At 37.3% G+C, this 19,261-nt stretch overlaps 2 protein-coding genes across 4 annotated transcripts in view; both read right to left on the bottom strand.

Annotated features, from left to right (window-relative positions):
* Window positions 1-15,356, bottom strand: part of pafah1b1 (platelet activating factor acetylhydrolase 1b regulatory subunit 1) — a 33,535-nt gene extending 18,179 nt beyond the window's left edge. Inside the window, exons 1-2 of the mRNA XM_015403316.1 lie at window positions 15,145-15,356; window positions 9,134-9,459 (exon numbers count right to left, since the gene is read on the bottom strand). Of these exons, the coding sequence (XP_015258802.1) occupies window positions 9,134-9,165 (32 nt within the window). The 5' untranslated portion in view covers window positions 9,166-9,459; window positions 15,145-15,356. The remainder of the gene's footprint in view (window positions 1-9,133; window positions 9,460-15,144) is intronic.
* Window positions 15,357-17,502: 2,146 nt separating this feature from the next.
* cluh (clustered mitochondria (cluA/CLU1) homolog) overlaps window positions 17,503-19,261 on the bottom strand; it is a 23,874-nt gene continuing 22,115 nt past the window's right edge. For all 3 annotated transcript variants that reach the window (XM_015403317.1, XM_015403318.1, XM_015403319.1), the window contains exon 27: window positions 17,503-18,842. In XM_015403317.1, the coding sequence (XP_015258803.1) occupies window positions 18,716-18,842 (127 nt within the window). In that variant the 3' untranslated portion in view covers window positions 17,503-18,715. The remainder of the gene's footprint in view (window positions 18,843-19,261) is intronic.

Here is a 19,261-nt window from a genome sequence, read left to right as displayed (position 1 = left end):
TATATATATATATATATATACCCAAATGGAAGGACAATGGAGTTAGAAGGTAGCAAAGAATAATTGATTTTTTTTCATTGGTTACCCAACATTTTCATTCTCCCCCCGTGTTTCCTGCAAACATTAATGCCAGAATTACCAGACAAGCTGTCAGAGAAGCAATGCTTTAAGGTGCCAGTATGAAGGGGGTGGGGGACCACAATCTGTCAGCCCAGCCTGTGCCCCCTGTGCCCTCCCAGGCAGCGTTAAGCATCAAAAAACCCTTTCTTCTTACTACTACCTGAATTCCCATGACAACAGGAGCAGGCCTCGTTACAGCTCAAGGTTAGCGGGAGGTTATCTACAGCCTGCTTCCAAGAAACATGAAAAAAAATGACACCAAAACCGCTGACAAGAAGGGCTTTGGGTAAAAAGTATTTAAATGCATGAAGGAAACTGATGCTCAAAGCTTATTTGTTTTTGTTTTTTGTCTTGTTTCTGGAGGTGAAAATAGAGATCTGAAAAAAAGCTTACAGCAGCTTCATGTCAAACTTGATGCAAACATTTAGGACAAATTTCATATTACATTTAATCAACATTTTATGGCAGGTAGATGTCGGAGAATATTACATGTTCTACATTATGTTCAAAACAACAAAGCACAAATACGTTAGCACACCCACCTATGATGCTAAAAGCATTGCACAATAAAAGCAGAAAAGCATCGACAGTGACATGGTGGAGCCCACCACTCATTAAACACACTGTTCACCCTGAATGGAGTTTAGATACATCTATCAAGAATGTTTTTTTGTTTTTTTCTAAAAGACAGGACTTTCATAATAAAAACAGGAAAACAGAGACACAGGTTTACTGATGGCAACGGAAGGAGAGCTTTCTAGCTGGTTTCCATAGTAACAGATGAGCAGTGAAAAGAATCAGATAAATAGATGTGAACAGAGATGACAAACACAAAAGAGATAAAACAGTGGAAACAATAACTGCTTTTATTCCCCTCAGCTATGTAAAAAAAAAAGGTTTTTTTCCCCCCATATAAGAACACAGGGATGGTTCATCAATGACCAGTCTGTTAAAAGGGACAGTAATCCTGTCCATCTCATCTGGCTACAAGTGCTGTGATCTCTGTGGTAGCTACACCCATATGCAGGTCATCAGAACGGAGATGAGAGATGCATGGCCTCATCGTTCAGAGAAACGGGGTGAGTCAGCCAACAGCATCACTTCCTTCCAGCTCCTGTTATATGATCGCATCATCTCAGAAATGACCCATATATAAATAAATAAATCACCAGAATCTGTGTAAAATAAAAACATGTTTAATCTAGATGATTTTAGATTTTTTTTTTTATTAATAAATCACTTTTCATAATGGTAGCTCGGCCCAGTTTCACAGTACCTATAAGGCTCACTAGTAGGATGGGAGAACCTCGAAATTTCCTCATCTTTGGCCCTTTCAGACAACGGCATGACGTGCACATAGCTGCGCTCTAAACATCAGAGAATACTTTGGTTAATGGAAGAAGATGAGGAGCATCTGCAGGAGCATCACTCATCGGTATTTGTTAAATTTAAGGTGTTTTTAGGCACCAAAGGGCACCATGAGCGAAAACGGCTGATCAGTGATGTAGGGTCAAGGTTGACTACTTCAGAGTGGAAAAAATATTTCCATTTCCCATTTCAAGCATCAATCCTTTTACTCAAAAAGCTAAAACCAACCTGAAGTGAGCGTAAAAATTGCTTTTGCACATGTGTTCCTTACATTTTGTTCAGAGTGTCAATTACATTAAATAAGGTTGTAGCTCAAGTCTAGTTACTCTTCGTAAATAGCATCATAAAATGCTAGACTAAACCACCCAAACCTTCAACAATGTCTGAAAGATTCAGATGATATGAACAGTAAGTTTAAGATGGACTGCATAAACAGTTCATCTCTGGACAATATTGACCAGGCTTTGCTGCAAAGCTGCATTACAAATAAAAAGGCAGTTTTTTTAAAATAGACAGGCTTATACAGAAAAAAAAAAGACTGATTTTAATCTGTAGTATCTTTAGGGTCAAGTCTGTGGTAGCTAACGATAGCATGCGGTTGAGAGGCTGGTTTGTTTAAAAACCAAATCTAAGCCACGTTCACCACTGAATTAAACATGTTTGAACAAATGCGAAGTTAATCAATTTGGACTGATAAAGGACAGGCTTTATTTTTACCTTTCAGGCTTACATGCTTTTCAATATTCAAGGTACTCAAATATTGATTTTACTGATCATCAAATAAGGAAATAAACCATTTGAAGTGAAACCTATAAATCGACGAAGGTTTATCCTCACTAAGAATCAGAGAATTTGTAGTGAAAAATTTAAAAACTGTAAATCAGTCATTCTTTAAACCATCTACCTAAATGGGTTTCTTCTATTCACAACCTAGTAAAACATGAAACATTTTGCACTGAGCTCAACCAGACAGATTTTAGATGGCAGGTGTTCAACTTATATCAGGATAGAATGACCACGAAGCTGGAAAATCCAGCTTCACCTCAACTATCCAAAACACTTTGATGGTTCAGGAATGTTTTATTATTAAGTTTATTTAAGTCAATCGGTATACTGACTCTGAAAAACCCTGTGGTAAAAGCAACAACAGGGACTTTCAGTTGGTTAGATGAAGCATGAAGTAAAGCAGACTGAAAGAGAGCTAATTTAGGCATCTACTAAACAGCTGATGTCTTCAAAGAAAACGTTACAAAAGAAGGACAGAAATCTTATAAAAAGGATTGCTTAACAGCACAGTTATTTAAAAAAAAAAAAGATCCAGGATACACCTGTTACCGATTTCAATACTGCCTGGAGTGTCCTACAGCGATAATCACTACGAAAAGACACACGTCTCCTGAGGACAGCCAGGGTCTGACCATAAAGGCCTTAATCATATTTGTTTGACTTATGTCATAAGAGAAGCTCTGATGAAGATGACCACAAGGAAGGGATAGTTTCTCTATAAAGGACTTTTACTTTTAAACATACTTTCAAGAGAAAACATAAGGGGAACTGCTATTCTATAGAGGCCGACAATTATTACAATCTTAAAAAAAATGGGGTCACCAAATAATAGAGACACGTTTAGAAAGAAAAAGACACCAATTTTCTCAGTCCATCCCTTCAGGTGGTGGTAATGTGGGTAGAGTGGGTTAGCCTACAAAGAATGGAATAAATTTCTGCAGCTAGCCTGCAGATGCAACATGCAAGCAGTTCCATGATAATGGACTGTTGAGATGAGGGCATTAAGGCCATGAAAATAGCCTTAACATGCTTGGGGAAAGGGAAACGGTAAAACCTAAATAAAGCTGTGATCGCAGTTTTGGTCAAAGATTAAAAAAAACAAAAAAAGAAGGAAGGTAAAGGTTAAAATCATACAGCTCTGGATAGAAATTAGTTGTTTTTTTTCTAGTAGCTTGCTCGACTACTCAATATCTAAGGTCTAGGTTTACTCTAAACTTAAAGCAAAAAGACAAGGACTTATTTATTCCTTCTTTTGTTTCCCCATTCGTCATATTCTTAGCATGACATTCACCAACAGGAACCCCTTGCTTGTTTGGAGCTGTTGCAGATCTGTTTGTGTAGTTACTAATTTTCCTAGGTGCACAGTGCAGAAATCTTGTCCACACAAAAATGACGTAAATTGTCCAGGCAGACACATCAAGCATAAAGAGCCAGGCAGTACAGAATCAACTTATCTGCTACCGTTTTCTGCTGTACTCTTCCTACAGTTTAAAGTCACAGTATGCAGCGAGATGAAGTACCGCGGAATTCAAGTTTTCCCTCGGATAGATAGAGCAGAGAAACAATTAGTACAAACTGGAAAAAGGTATTAAAGCATGAAACAAACACAAAAATCAAAGGAAACATGTTCTGTAACTCACAGCTAGCTATCATAACGAACTTATTATATTGTAATATGCAAAAAAATATTCATACCCGACTTAGTCATAATGGATAATCGAAATAGAAATATCTGTTAGCATTAGAAGAAACAAGGTCTTTATGGTACATTTAAATCCATCTCTGAGCGTTAGCTGCAACTCTGGACTGTTGGTTCGAAAAACAATGTTATTTCAGGTCAGAATAAAACTAGTTCTAACCTAAATTTGTTAATCTTCACTTTATATCTAATATAAAGTAATATATTATTTTTCAAAACATCAACAGGTCTGATGTGTGATGTAGGTCATTGTTTCAGTATGAAATAATTTTGACAAAATAATACAATTTGATTTTAAATCAAACATCTGGTCTCTCATTCAATACAAACTGATCCAAAAAAAAAAAAGATTATTAATATTGTAAACAATAATAATTCTCTTAAGAATAAGCAAACACATTTCACACCAATGTTTGCAACATCTTCTCCACCTTGCAAAAATACTTCTGATGGTAATCCCATGTCTCACTGAATTTTTAAGCCTTCACTCAAAATTAAGTCTGGTATCTAAGGTTTTTCAATAAATTACTAGAACTGTTTTATTTCTCTACTCTCCTATAAACAGTGCCCATTAAAAGGTCAAACAGTATGCTACTATTAGCTGGAGAGAGCCGACCGTTTTTTTCAAAGCGAACGAGTGTGTTGCTGAACACAACCCTGAGTGCATCTGCAAGAGTTAATTAATGAGGCAGATCTGATTTTGAGGCAGTCTGAAGGCCAGAGCACACGGAATCTGATTTTGTGTCCAATCCGACAGAAAATTGTGTCGGACGGTTGTGGCGTTTAGCACTCATTGAAAGTCAATTGTTTTTTTTCTTAGATTCTCATCTTCATTGGAAATATGCAGCTTCCACTACATTATTTTTGTCCTCATTACATTCCATACATTGGTGTGTCCATTATTTTTGATGTTAATAATTCAAACATCCTCTAAGGGGTGCAAATATTTGAGCTACTGGTATAACCTTATTATACAGCTTGGAGTTTAAGGTACAAATTTGTTCCACGGTCCAGACGAAGATTGTTTATCTAAATTTAAAAACAAATATGGTACTACATGCACAGCAGGAGAAAGATTAAAACATGAAATCACACAAGGTATCTTGTTGAGTGAGAACTTGAGGAGGGTAAATGGATTTTCTTTGTAAAGCTTTATAAAAAAAAATAAAAAATAACTACTGCCCCCAGTAGTTTGGCAGAGCAAATATTTTGTATTATGCATCTTTTTGAAACAAAATGCTGCCAGGGATGAGTCCCTTGACCATACAAAGAAACACAAATACGCTTTCATTGGAAAAAGGAAGATGCTGCTCAAACATAGCAGCTGACTGTGGTGCTGACACACATCACATTGGTTTAGGGGACAGAGATTATCCTTTTAAGATGTGCCGTATCTAAACTCCAAGCCTTAAAAAAAAAAAAGCAATCTAGAAACAAAAACAAAGAGGATTAAGGAAACATATTGATTTCTTGTTTGCATTCAGCCCTACAGGAGCTGGATTTTAAGCATACAGCAATAAATATAGTAAGTGGATGCTAAAACTGGCCCAGCATCTGTATAAGAAACAAATAAACTGGATAGAAAATGAAAAATTAACAGCTGAATGCTTGGGAACAAGGTCTGACAGTTACTGTCCGATTCACTGGAGGCGGTTACGAAATTTCAACCCCACAATTGTTTTATGGCCAAATCAATGAAAGCTCCAACTGAGAGCAGTGACATCTCCGGCCGGAGGAATGCAACAGCTATTTGAATGCGACTCAAGTGGGTCAACAACTGCTTCCTGTGAACTGTAGCACCAAAGAAGTGTGCAGACGTAGAACGGGTTTAGAGGGGGGTGCATTGGATGCTGGTGATGGTGGGATCCTCATTGCTTCCTCTGAATAGCAAAGATTAGCATTCCAATAGACGCCTCCATACCAACAGACACTTGCAAGGCAACGGCCCCCAGAAACACTGAAACATTGTCAGGAATGTGAAGTGCCTCGTCATGTGAACGTTTGAGCATTTTTCTTTGATAGAGTGAAACACATAACAACAAAATAAAATAAAGCCTTCTACTCCTCTCAATTTCAGATTAATTCCTACTATATCCCATGTAGGGTTGTTAAAATAATTGAATCCCTGAAATCATTTATTCAAAATACAGAATGACCAATTCACAAACGTCTGCACGACCTCAGTAACAGCTGATTCCTTCTGCTCCCAGCGGCTTCAGCAGACCATATTTATACCGAAAGATGAAAGGTTTAAAAACATGTCGAATAAAGCCATGACAAACTAGTCTGATAAACCAGACCAAATGTGAGATTAAATGTGTAAGTTAGTCTGGCCCTGATCTGAAGATTGTTGATTAGAACAAACCGTTGTCTTTCAAACCATGTCTGTGCCTATTGGCCAACGCTCTGACCAATAAGCGCAACTGACGTAGGAAGCACGGCAGAAAGTTAGCAGGGGAGTGTAAACAAACAGCCTGTCGGTAAAAGGCAATATGTCCTTCTTAAAAACGAATGAGTGTAGAGCCTCTTCCTGCTCACGTTTCAACAAATACCCAAAGTGTAATCCTTCCAAAGCTGAATCAAACGAGAACTGTTCAATAGTTTTTGCCATCTTCCTTGTTGTTCTTTCTCCAGCGTCATGCAGATTTGTCGCCACTCCCTCAAAACACCGCCTGCTTTGCATCTATAAATTCAAAACATCTCTGTGTTGTGATTGGCCAGCCAGGTCTAGGGCCTGGGGCATTGATCAAGGCTAGACCAAACTCGCAGGCAAAAATGATTTTGGCCGCTGGAGGGGTGGGGCTAGTTTACTAGGCTAAAGACAAACAACGTAACCATTTTATGTGCAAGAAAAAAAGCATTGTTTGGAAAGACTTGTCCTATCTGGTAGATGGACAAGAAAAAAGGAAATACTTAGGGGCGCCACATGCTAAGCATGAAATAAGTTAATTAACCTTCAGTTTTACCCAAAATTGACTGTTCCAGATTGCATAAGCTAATGGTAGCTGTCCTAAGTTTGAAAGACAGACAGCCCATAAACAATTTTCTGTCAGTTTGCTTCCAGTACCGCATTTTTCCAGCTTTTTATTTTTATTCCAGCTTTTTATTGCCATTACACTGTCAATAGTACAGAGAAATGAAATAAACTCTCTGCATTTAACCCATCCCCTTGGGGAGCAGTGAGCTGACATTGTGTGGTGCCCGGGGAGTAGTGTGGGGTTAAGGGTCTTTGCTCAGGGACCCAGAGTGGCAGTATGTGGGGGTGGGGCTCAAACTCAGCACCTCAGGATTCCAAGCTCTGTTATGTTGATAACAAAAAAGTTCTGTTGATACCCTGCTGCTGTAGTTAATTACTGAATCAGAAAATGATCAGGAAGATAAGATGTACAGGGCTGATGCCATGTAGATTTGCATTGAACAGATCCTTAGTGGCACTGTTAGGTTTAATTGGTATGTGCCAGAACCATGTTTGTTGTATGGAGAGAATGATTCTTTATATGTCTCCCAGTAGTAAATGTATTATTACAATTAGCAAATCGATAGACAAATGGAGGAATGTAGTTGTACACAAAATATAAGCAAATATGACAAATAATAAATAAATAAATGAGGTACATAGTTCCCTACATGAGTTAGGGAATGACCTTAAATGGTTTCTAAATAAACAGCGCTAAATTAATTGTACGTGCAAAAGTTAATATCAAATATGAAGACATGCAAACTAGTGTTTCCTCTTCACTTAAAAGAGCAGAGCGTGTGTTCTGCTGTCAGTTCTACTTGGTCTTAGAGTTGGTAGTAATAATGATAAAAGTTATTTTAAAAATAATCATGTAACTAAATAATTTTTAAACAGCAACTCACATCGATAGCCTCTTAGTGCTATGAATAGAAGAAATAAATTGATTAAAATAACTAAAGTTAAACATAAATAAATGAAATTTCATAAAACAACAAAGTTGTCTTTGTCTGTTGATGGCCTGCCTTGCTATGGTCACTCCTGTCTGTATTAACACCAAAAATCACAATTCCAACAATCAGGAAACCTGCAGGAAGGCATTAAGAGTTGCTACTTTTTAGCTTCTGTTTAAGAGACCAGGAAACAAAGGTAAATGAACAAGGGCAAACTGCTGATGTTGCTAACCTTACATCCACATTAACACAAACATGTAATATTCTTGTGTAAAGCCTTATAAAAAGAGGTGTTTGAAAGTGAATTTGAAGTATATCTGAAGTATTTAGTTTATTTTTCTCCTTAAAATGATTAAACAAGAATTTAAAGTAAACTTCAGAGGGACCGTGTCATCAAATTCCAGGTTAAGACTTCTTTAATTTATACATTTTTCTAAAGGACGGCTGAGTGTATAGAACGGCAAAATTAACAGCACTAAAAGCAAAAATCCTTTTTTAAATTTCTGTCCACTGCTTCCCCCTTTGTTACAACACAGTGGTGCAGCACTGGACTTTGAGCAACTCGGGTTGTATCAGTAAGATGTCAACAGTAAACCCCACGTTACTTGGCGACAGTGAGGGATCCATAGATTTTAGTTTCTGGCCTCAGGAGAGCTCCGGAAACATCAACCACCCATTGATTCCTTCACAAGAGGTAAATAAACTAATTTCCCATGTCCTAAAATAAACTGAATCCTTAATCAATAAATCACCTTACCTAACAAAGAATAGTTCGTCCTTTGAATAAATAATATCAACTGTTCATAGAGTTTAAGAGCTAACAATAAGTTAATATTCTGCTGAATGTTTTCTTTGTACATACAAATGTCTCTAAGATGATCATAAGCGCTTGTGTTTAGAAAAACACAAGGTTCAAATCAGAAGCAACTGCAGATTTGATTAGACAAGTTTAAGGAGGTGGGCTTATAGCATGCTAGCAAAAATGCTCAACATAGAAGATATTCGTATTAGCTGTGTTTAATCTTCAAGAAATAAAGACCAAAAACAGATCATTTTGTTCTTCTATTGATATTGATGCATGAAAAAGACTGCTGATACGTGCTGGCCGATGTATCGATCTATCTCTACATAAACATGGGTCTGTACGCACTTAGCAGGGGTGACAATTTATGAGCCATTATGAGAGGCAAACGCTGTGGTTTCCATCTAAGATAGTGTCAGCTATATCTCAGTAAAGGCACAATAACTTACAGTTCATCTCGTTGCCGTTGTGACAGCACCATGGTGGCGGGGAAGGGGGAGGGAGTTAGGACGGGGCCTGGTGGGGGACCAGCAGGTCAAAAGTGAGTCTCCTGCAGACTTTGGGATCCTCGGGCGAAAGATGAGCTGTGCTGAGCCAGGTGTTATGACAGAGGATGACCGCTTTATCCAGGTATAGGCCGTTGATTCTTTCCCAAAGAGACTCAGATTATGAGGAGGGGAATGCAGGACTCTGCTCCCCCCCTCCAACTTGAATTTCTCCAGAGATGAGAAAAGTGGAGAGTGTGGAGATCCGTCACCACTCAAATTTGCTGCATCTGGAGAGGACAGGGAATGAAAAATCAGCATTAGATATGCATGAAAAAAAAAAAAAACATGAAGTGTATGAGGAACAATCATGTTTTAGGTCCAAAGTTGATGTCAGAGGTGGGCACCATTAAAAAAAAAATAAAAATTCAGAGTATTTATAAAACAAATCAACAGTCAGTGCTTCTTCTTATCTACCCTCCTAACTTGCCCTACCATTATCCTTCTCTTACAACCACAGCCTCTCTCCAAATACATACCAGCAGTGACCTACATTTTTTTAAAGAGATATACTTGTCACCACAGGTTAGCTTCAGTAAAAAAGAGCGAAAACCAGTACAGAGCTACAGAGGATACAGTAACACTTATGCTGTTGGCTAAATCTCCTGACCTTAAAAATCCCAATATCACATAATCAGAACAGCCGCCTGACTGGGTGACAAAAGGACTTTGTCAAATTTGGTGCAACATCCTCATTGTAAGCAATACCCTCTACCATTTGTGGTCATTTCAATAGTGCCCAGTCAGTTAGACAGTTAGCAGGATTTAAGTTGACCTGAACAAACAGCTTTCTCTAAAGACTCATTAGAAATTTACCTTAATTGGAGATATAAGTACATTTGAACTATCTGGACATATGTTTTAAATACACCGTAAAGGTAACAATGAAATTATTAATGAGATCTGGAAGAAACACCTGCAGCTAACAACAATGCAAGCACACACCTGCATATGAGGACAACCTAGAGAACATTCAAATCACCATGTAGGAAAAAAAATGCTTTGAGATGTCGGATTCCAGCTGAGGACAATGTCCAGATGTACAACTGTACACTTTAAAGTCCAAAAAGAAATTCATAAAACTGTTATTATCAGTAATGAAGGCTGACTTATTAAAAGCCTGTAGATATGGAGTATGTGTCTATCCAGGAAATCCTGCCGACATTTCAAACTGGAAGATGGTGGGTCAAACATCTGGATGAACTAATGACAAAAAACCATTTGTTTGTCAAATATACACAATAAGGCCACCTACAAAAAAAAAAGAAAAAAGCCTGGTATAACAGTTGCCCTCCTAACAGCTGTCCAAATGGGTTTTCTGGAAGCTGGTTAAATATAACAGCAGTGAATGAGCAGAAATAAAGAGAATACGGTATTGCTATACATTCCAAGCAACCATCACTGATGTTCTCATGGATAATTGTGATAAGTGCCATTAGCTGTTGCTCTAAAATTTAAAATGTTTTTTTACAATGACATTAAGCTAATTGGCTTTGGACAAGTATTGAGTTTTCAGGGAGACAAGCCTGAGCTGCAGAGACAGAGCAGTAAATCTGTCCATTGATGGTTAATAACCCAAATGAATCTTCTTCTATTGATTTTTTTGTAGCAGCGGGAACCAAACAATGAGAATCTTTCACAGGGATGATGCTGCTTTAGTAAGATGCAATTTGCTGATCCATCCCTGGAGGTTATCTGTTGTTAAAGCTCTGGTTTAAATGGTGGGAAACTGCCCTCTGTTTCTTTAGGGCGAGGGATAAAACATGGTTCCAAAATGTGATAGGCAACACCCTGCTCCTATTATCTGTGCAAAAGTTCTCTTTTTACTAAGTCAAAACCTGAAAAAACAACATATGATCTGCTCAAGTTATAGAAATCAGAAGTGAATTATAGAACTGAATGCAAACAAGTAAAAAAAAAAAGTGATATGAGAGGAAAAAGTGTCAAAAAAAATTATGAAGAAATGTTCACAAAAGTAAAATTTCCACATCACATTTAATTTAAATGTGTCACTATTACAGATGATTTCTATATCCAAACTAAACAAGTAATTGGTCAATGTGTAGATTATTAAATTGTAAAATAAAAATGCCTTTTGCTGTAGGCAAAATATCAGAAAAGAGTTACTTTATTGTGTATTGTTTTTTGTTTTTTACAACAAATGCTTTCATGTCTGGGGAACAAAGACCACGCCCCTAAAGACAGCAGAAAAGACAACCAAGCCTGGAGTCAAACTAGCTGCCTGAGAGAAACTGCCTCCTAACATCTTATCACAAACACATAGCGCTGCAAGGCTGACAGTTACGACCCCGATGTCACCTCTGACTCACATTCTGTCTCCTGCTGCTACTACGTCATCCTCAGTCTAAAAACGAGCGGCTAAACAGCAGGAATCTGGCAGACCCTCATTCTCTGCGGCTGACTTATCTGATGGGAACAGTCCATACCTGTTCTAACCAACAAAGCCGCCACAAGAACCAAAACTACAGATATACTGAAAATACAACCAGAGTTTTTTTTTCTCCAAACATTAAAGAACTGTTTCATTTCATATCATTCCAAGACTGCATTCAAATTAGGCATGCGAGGTGTATTAGCCGATGTCACTTCAGTGAAGGTGTGGCCATTTTTTTGGAGCAGCCATTAGCTGTTCTCCATCTGGTAATGTGATGGAAAAATGGGTTTTAGGGTTTCCAAGAGAATACCGGTAGTACTTGTATGGCTGTACTTTGCCAAGCGTTAATGTCTGGGGGCTGCTGGTTTTGTTTACTGTTAGTAGCTGGACCTGGTCCTTTAATTGAGGTGATCTGGAACCACTGGAGATGATTTCACAAAGAAGAATCCTTCATAAAGTAAAGAACCTTCCTGCCAAGAGCTATCAACACCTACAAAAAGCCAGGAAAAAAGGAACAAGAAAAAAAAACAAAAACCCTATGAGTTACCGGAACATTTAATTTCCCTTTGGGGTGAATAAGTATTTTTGAATTGAGAAGGAACTCTAAAATCATTAGCATACCAAAAGATTTTTGCAAATTTCTGTCCTCCACATGCTGTAACGTTCTGACCTCTTCATCTTCTAACATCACTGTGCACACCTGCACAAAGCAGGGTCCTTAAAGACAAAGATGAGAGAGCTTGTTGTAGATGAGCTGGACTCAAGCCAACAGAACATCTTTGGGACGAATTAGAGCATCTAACATCAGTTTCTGACCTTATAAATGTGCTTCTCTAAGAATGGTAAAAGGATATCCAAAAACATGCTCCTAAGCCTTGTGGACAGCCTCTAAGTTGTTATAACTGCAAATGGTGGACAACACCATGTTGAACCGCATGGATTAGGAAAGGATATATCTTAAATTCAAATAGTTATCAAGCAAAGATGAAAATTATTTTGTTAATACGGTGTTTTTAGATTTAAATCTGCTGCTGACACTTTCCAACTATTCAGCTACCATATTGTTATGACACAACATGAGCCTATTATACAGGTGTTGGAAAAATAAATAAAAGTCTATCTTGAATTAATTATATATGGCAAATAGTCCATTAAACATAAAACTTCTGCAACTTTATCATCCATTAGGTCTAGAAATCTCCCTAAGAAACAACAGCTTATTTAATGTCCATAACTGGAGCTAAAAGGCAACATGTTTATCCATCTCTGGCATAACTGAATATTTCTGAATCATTAAATTTATAGCAACAAACTCCTAGCATTACTGAATCTAGAATAGAGGGGTTTCTAAATATAGTACTCAAAGTTAGCCTTAAACCCAAACGGAGAAGTCATCAAATAAAACCTTATAATTTTCCGAGCACAATCTCATTAGACTGTTAGACCTAAAAACAGTTTCTCTGACAAGTGTCAACAAGCCTGTCAAAGCCATTAGCCGTCGAGTTAAGACTAATGGCATGTTCCAGCAGCGTTTCAAAGCAGTCATTTGAGGTTGACTTACACTCTATCCTGGCAACAAGACAGCAATTAATCACTTTCTTTGTACAAAGACTTTGCCATAATCCTGACAAAAATATCAGTGAAAACACAGCTTATCAAAGTATTTTGAGATGACAAACCAAGTGTTCAAAGACTCTTCAGCACAAGATTGTTATGTTCTACAATCTTCAAAAAAATAAAACATATTTTGCTAAAATAGCACAGTTTCAGAAATTTGTTGAGAGTATACCGCTACAGCTACCCAAGTTGTCATGCTTCTAATGTTTAATATCTATACAGTTGGGAAACCTGTTGATGATGTATTTACAGTCATCACACTTAGGTTGGTCTGCAAATTTGAATGGCTGGGAGAGAGTCAGGGGAAACTTTTAAAATTAAGAAGAAACCCGAGAGCTACATACATTTGATCCATCCTTATCTAATCGAACAAAGCAACAGGGTGATGGTGTACAGTCGGACACACATGAAGACAGCTGTCATATCTGAGACTAGTATCACCAATCAACCAACAGCTTGTTCTATAAGAACATTTTATGAGATTAATAAGAAATAGTGCAAAGACTTATGCTTTGATGTAAAAACTGGGATTTTGTAATAGCTTCAACGCAATACCATATAAACCAAAGACCATTAGTTATTTAACATCTTTATTTTCAAAATATTACATTTCAAAACAGTTCAAATCGTTTTAAGCCTAATTTGACAGCACACATACAGGTGGATGGATGGGGAAGTAAAGTTTTATATTGTATGTATTTTACAGTAAAATAATGCCAATCTAAAGTTGCATATGCCATTCCTGCAGACAAAGCATTTGGCAGATCATAATCAAGCTGCCCATATTTCTGTTTGAGCCATCTCATATCAACTAAACACTAAGAAACAAATCCTCTTACCTGAAAGAGGAGCAAAGATCTGTGTTTATTTCTGATGCTGCTTTACAAAATCGATGTCCTTACAAGCCCTATAGCTCCCACAAATTAACTGCTAAATAATCACGTGGAGGAGAGTATAAAGCGCAGAGCACTGATAAAATTTTCACATTTCCAAAAGCAAAAATTCAGTCCAAATTTGACGACCATCTAAGCTCCTTATGGTAGTGGCAAAATATTGAATGCACACCCAGATAGAAAATAATAAAATATAAAACAGGCAGACACACGGTGCAGAGTATCCCTAGAAACCAATGTGCTCCACCCTGATTTTCTCAAAAGGGACCCGAAGAAATCTGGTGCTTTTTAGCTCAGCGTCATCAGGCAGTCTGACAGCCACCATCTGCTAAGGAAAAGCACCCAGGGGGTAATGTCAGGGTGACTGGTCAAGACTGATGTTTCATTACGGTCACATCTCCACCTGAGGGATCAGTGGAATGTCAATACACGCCCTTTACAGCAGCAAACACTGTGCTACAACAACCGTAGGAACATGCAGCACTCCCCAACGTTAAAACAATTAGTTTATACAGTGGGACACGACAGAAAACTGCTTACTAACCTCGACCATACGGTTTTAATCTATAAATATATCTATTTAAAAACGGTAACATTTTATGTTGTTTCTTATTTTTTGTTTGTTTATTTTTTGTAACCGGAATTAATTGCCAGCTGATAGCTTAGCCAAAGTTACCAACAGTAAAGTTAGCCTCCCGGCACAAAGTTAGCCGCCGCAGTGACTCTGCCTCCCAGAGACCAAAGCAACGGGCCTACGAGCTCGGTTAGCTTTAATATAGACGCATAACAAGAAACACTTTCAAACATTTAACAGAAAACCGAGTGTTTGTCTAAAAAACGGGACTAAAGTCCGACTGACAGGGTACCTGCTGCTCCAGTCAAAGCGGCCCGTCCGCCATTTTGAGGAATAAAAAGGAGGTGCAACAATTACAGCCACATCGTCATTTTCCCCACCTAACGCCACATTCCTTCAACTGTGGCCGCCGCTATGGACGGGAAATAAGACTCACCCTTTTGTCCCCCTCTTAATTTATATCCTCAACCGTCTCCGACGTTAATACAACCCGACAGGGCGCGAGGTTTCCTGATCCAAAAACGTGATCTTGTGATGTGGAGGTAAACTGTGGACCGTCTTGTCTCCTCAGCTTCTGCTCGCTTGTTTTTCTTTTTTTTTTTTCGGAGCTACCGCAGTCGCCTTGGCAAAGGAGCGCGCAGGCAAGCCGCGTTCACTGAGCGACGGGAGCGCGCACGCCCTTGACAACACAAAATCTGTTTATTTATTTTTATATATATGGAATTAACCCCTTAATTGCTGTTAAAAAATAAAATACCGGATAAGAAGTTAATTTGTTAAAAAATAAACACGAAATATAGTTTACGACCAAGATGATGAAAAACTAAATTATCCATGTTTTTTTTTTATAAATATTTTATAAAATCTAATTTTAAAAAAAAGCTATGTAGCAGTTGACAAATCGGGAAAAAAATAACAGTACTAAAATTAAAATTAGCAATTTTTATTCAGTCTTAAAAGTATGCACTGAAAATAACACATAAGGGAAAATGCTTCTGTATAAAATACTTCTGTTCTTCAGTCCTTTGTTTGATCATTTAGATAATTTTATACAAATCCTGTTTGTTATATTTCCTTGTTAGAGTGTGACATACATTAAGGTTTGCATCATAGGGCTACTTCAATTAGTATATGAATGAGTTTTAAATAGATATTTATTGCTCTATCAACAAGTACTTTCCATTTAATCTTTAAATTTTCTTCTAATATAGGGCTAGTTGGCCTTTTCTAAACAAGATTCTTTTTAATGTTTCCCATTTCTTTACTAAGCAGTTTAACCCACCTTGCAAATTCTAAAGTTGCATATTAAACTAGATAATCTTATAAGGAAATACAAAGTTAATATGCAACGTATAAGTTTTCCAGATTTCCTGCCCTAGTGATTAACATCTGTATACTCAACTTTGAATAAATTTAAAATAGCATAGGTAAAACCCCAAAAAATTGAATAACCTAAGCTGTGAAGAATAGAGAATATAGCTATTAAAAAAACAGCTTAGGAGGGCTAATGAGTGTTAAGCTGTTTCATTTATACAAATATAGATTTCTTAGATTACTTTAGAGAAAAAGAACCAGGAAACTAAACTGTTTGGCCAGCATTGTTCAGTTCATATCCAGACTCCTTAGAAACACTGACCTCATTGGAACCATTTTAGCTGCTAGATAAAGTTCGTACACACACACACACACACACATATATATATATATATATATATATATACACACACACAAGATATATCTCCATATTTATAAGAAACCCCAAGCAAATATTTCACTAAATTTTTATTTATTATAAAAGTCAGACCAAAAAAAAAAAAAGAAAAAAAGATTAGTATGTAAAGAGCATCAAACCAATAAGACACACAGCCAGGTAGATTCAGCCACTACACATTCATAAAACTTTCCACACTTAAAGAAATTACCCAGAAAATGAAATGTAATGTTATTCTTCGATTTCAGATGAGGAAGAAGACTTTAGACATATTTGTCAAATAAACTTTCACTTAATTATGATTAAATCCCATCTATTTGTGATGTAATGATTTCTGCATGATTTTCTAGATAGCTGTTTTGAGTTAGATTTATGCAAAATTTGTTGTCAAAAGAAAGTGTGCTTGTTTGTGCATCTGCAGCACTTTATTTCTGTACTTCACTCAAAATAAGGGGTAAAAAAAAGGTGTAATGACGCCCCCTACTGGACACTGAGTTATTGTTGAGAAAGTATATAAACAAAGAAACTAAAAAAAAATCTGATTCAAGAAAAAAACAAAAAAAACAAACAAAAATAAGGAAATGTCAGCTTTATGTACTGATAAAGTCCGCCCATCTTAATCACAGTTCCATTCAGGAGCATAAATACGAGGCACGTACAGGCTCTGCAACTGATGGGACCAGTTTTAGGAGATGGGGTGAAATCATTGTGAAGGGTTTGAAGTTTACTGCAGTACAAGGTCCATTTTGCATGACTCGTGCCAGGCTAAAAACAAAAACGAAATTCCTACAAACAATCAAAAACTCCACCACCCTCTCTCTATTGCTTTAATCACACATCTAAACACACTGCAACAATTAAGTAAATTACAATGGATGGGAAACATTGCATGTATACAAATAGATCTCTTTCAATCTTTTTTTTTTCTTTTGCAACATCATACCTGCTTTTGCCCACTTTTGGTCATGCAGTTGCACAAAAAAGAAAAAAACAAAAAACAAATGTGAAATCTGGCTATTTTTTTTTTCAAATCTCTTGAAAGTCAGAACAAAGATTATAAAAAAACAAAGAAAAAACAAACAGCTCGACAGTGAGCGCTTGTGCAGTGGGAAGTAGAGAAACCAACCTCATACATAAGCAGATTTACAACATTGGTGGCCATGAATGTTTTAAGAAAATATGCGTCAGCGATTTAATGTGTGCAGAGGTATAAAACATTTGGAAAGCAACAGTCCTGCTCCCTGTCCCACACCAGGCTACACAAAGACACACACACACCGTCAAACACACATGCATGTATATTCCATCTGAATGTAAAAATAATAGATTGGACACAGCTAGTATATATATATTTATATATATCTGAATATATCTACGGTTTAAAGTGGACGTATTTGAGATCTGTACCTGCCTAAATTCAATCAAGATTTATACAGCTTTTTTCCTCTTTTCTATACATCTTCCATAAAATAGACATGGCTTTAATTTACTGATGATCACACATAAACAAACAAACAAATAACCCCACCAAATTAACTTAAATGAATCGGCTCAAAGCTTGCTGTGCTGACGGCTTGCTCGGCGCGAAACACGGCGGGCACCATCCAAGGACGACTGATCAGGGATGTATGAGGCTGAAGTCTGATTGCTACACGACTTAAAGAGGGTATAAAGGTGGGAGTTTACATTCTGAGGCCCCGATGGAAACAAATCGCTAGTTTACATCCATTATTCTAGTCTGTTAGTGCACAGTAGTAACAAGCCCTGAGTTCTTGGACAGGCTTGGTGCCGTTTCATTCGGAGCACCTTTGAGAAGTTAGGGGGTGTGTCTTATAAGAAGCATGACTGGGCATGGCGTCACAGCAGATAAGGCTCTGGTACATAATGTCATGGTCATTCTTGGTCTCTCTCTCGCCCTGCTGTAGGCATTTTTTTTTATCTGATTATTCTAAGCAGCCAAGACCTTCAGGGACTTCATCGAAATGTTCTCAAGTCCAGGGTTATTCTGATTGCACCTTTTACACTTAATCTGTCATTTCATTCGTTTCTCCCTCCCTCCCCTTCTCCCTCTCTCGCCTACTTTGTAGGGAACTCCTTTTTTTATGTTTGGCTTTCTGTACATTATTTTTCTTTCCCCTTCCCAAGTCTTCTCTGACCGCACCCTCACCACGTTTATTTCAAAGCTGATTTACTTAGTTTTCTGGTCTACAGGCTCCATTACTTGGCTGTTTCTTCACAGCTTCTCTCTCTCTTTCTCCTTCAAGTAGAAAGCATCTGTGTCTGGGGCTATTGAATGTTAATCAACTGGGATTTTGTCCTCCAGTTCAAGTGGGCCATCCTCAGCGGGCTCCTCGCTCTTTCCCAGCTCCTGCAGCTGCTGCCGCCTCTGCACCTCTGCCTTTAGGTTCTCCAGATCCTTCTGACTGCAAAGGAAAAAAAATAAAGCAAGGTTTATTTAATTTCTATCACCTCACAACTTAGATTTTGATAACTCTCCTTAAAGTTTTTTTTTTTTTTTTTTTTTTTAAATCATCTTTGTAATTTCTAATGAGATAAATTATATAGATGATGCATCATTTCATTTCTTTATGTACTCATTCTTTATCAGATTAATAGCATAAGTTGTCAAAGATCCTCAATCAGAATACTACAAGAGATATTTATCTCCAATATCTATAGTTTTAAACCAATTTTTGATGTCAGACACTTCGGTTTCTATACTATAATGTCTCTAAAACAGCTAGATGTCGCAATAATGTCTGTTAGGGCTAAATATTAGCACACTTAAAGAACCGAAATAATTAAAGGAATAGTACACCCAAAAATATGATTAGCCTTCATT

Source organism: Cyprinodon variegatus, unplaced genomic scaffold (genome assembly GCF_000732505.1).
Source record: "Cyprinodon variegatus isolate N-32 unplaced genomic scaffold, C_variegatus-1.0 Scaffold1480, whole genome shotgun sequence".
Taxonomy (NCBI): Eukaryota; Metazoa; Chordata; class Actinopteri; order Cyprinodontiformes; family Cyprinodontidae; genus Cyprinodon; species Cyprinodon variegatus.
Note: the sequence above shows the minus strand (reverse complement) of the source record. Positions and strands in the feature narration are given on the sequence as shown.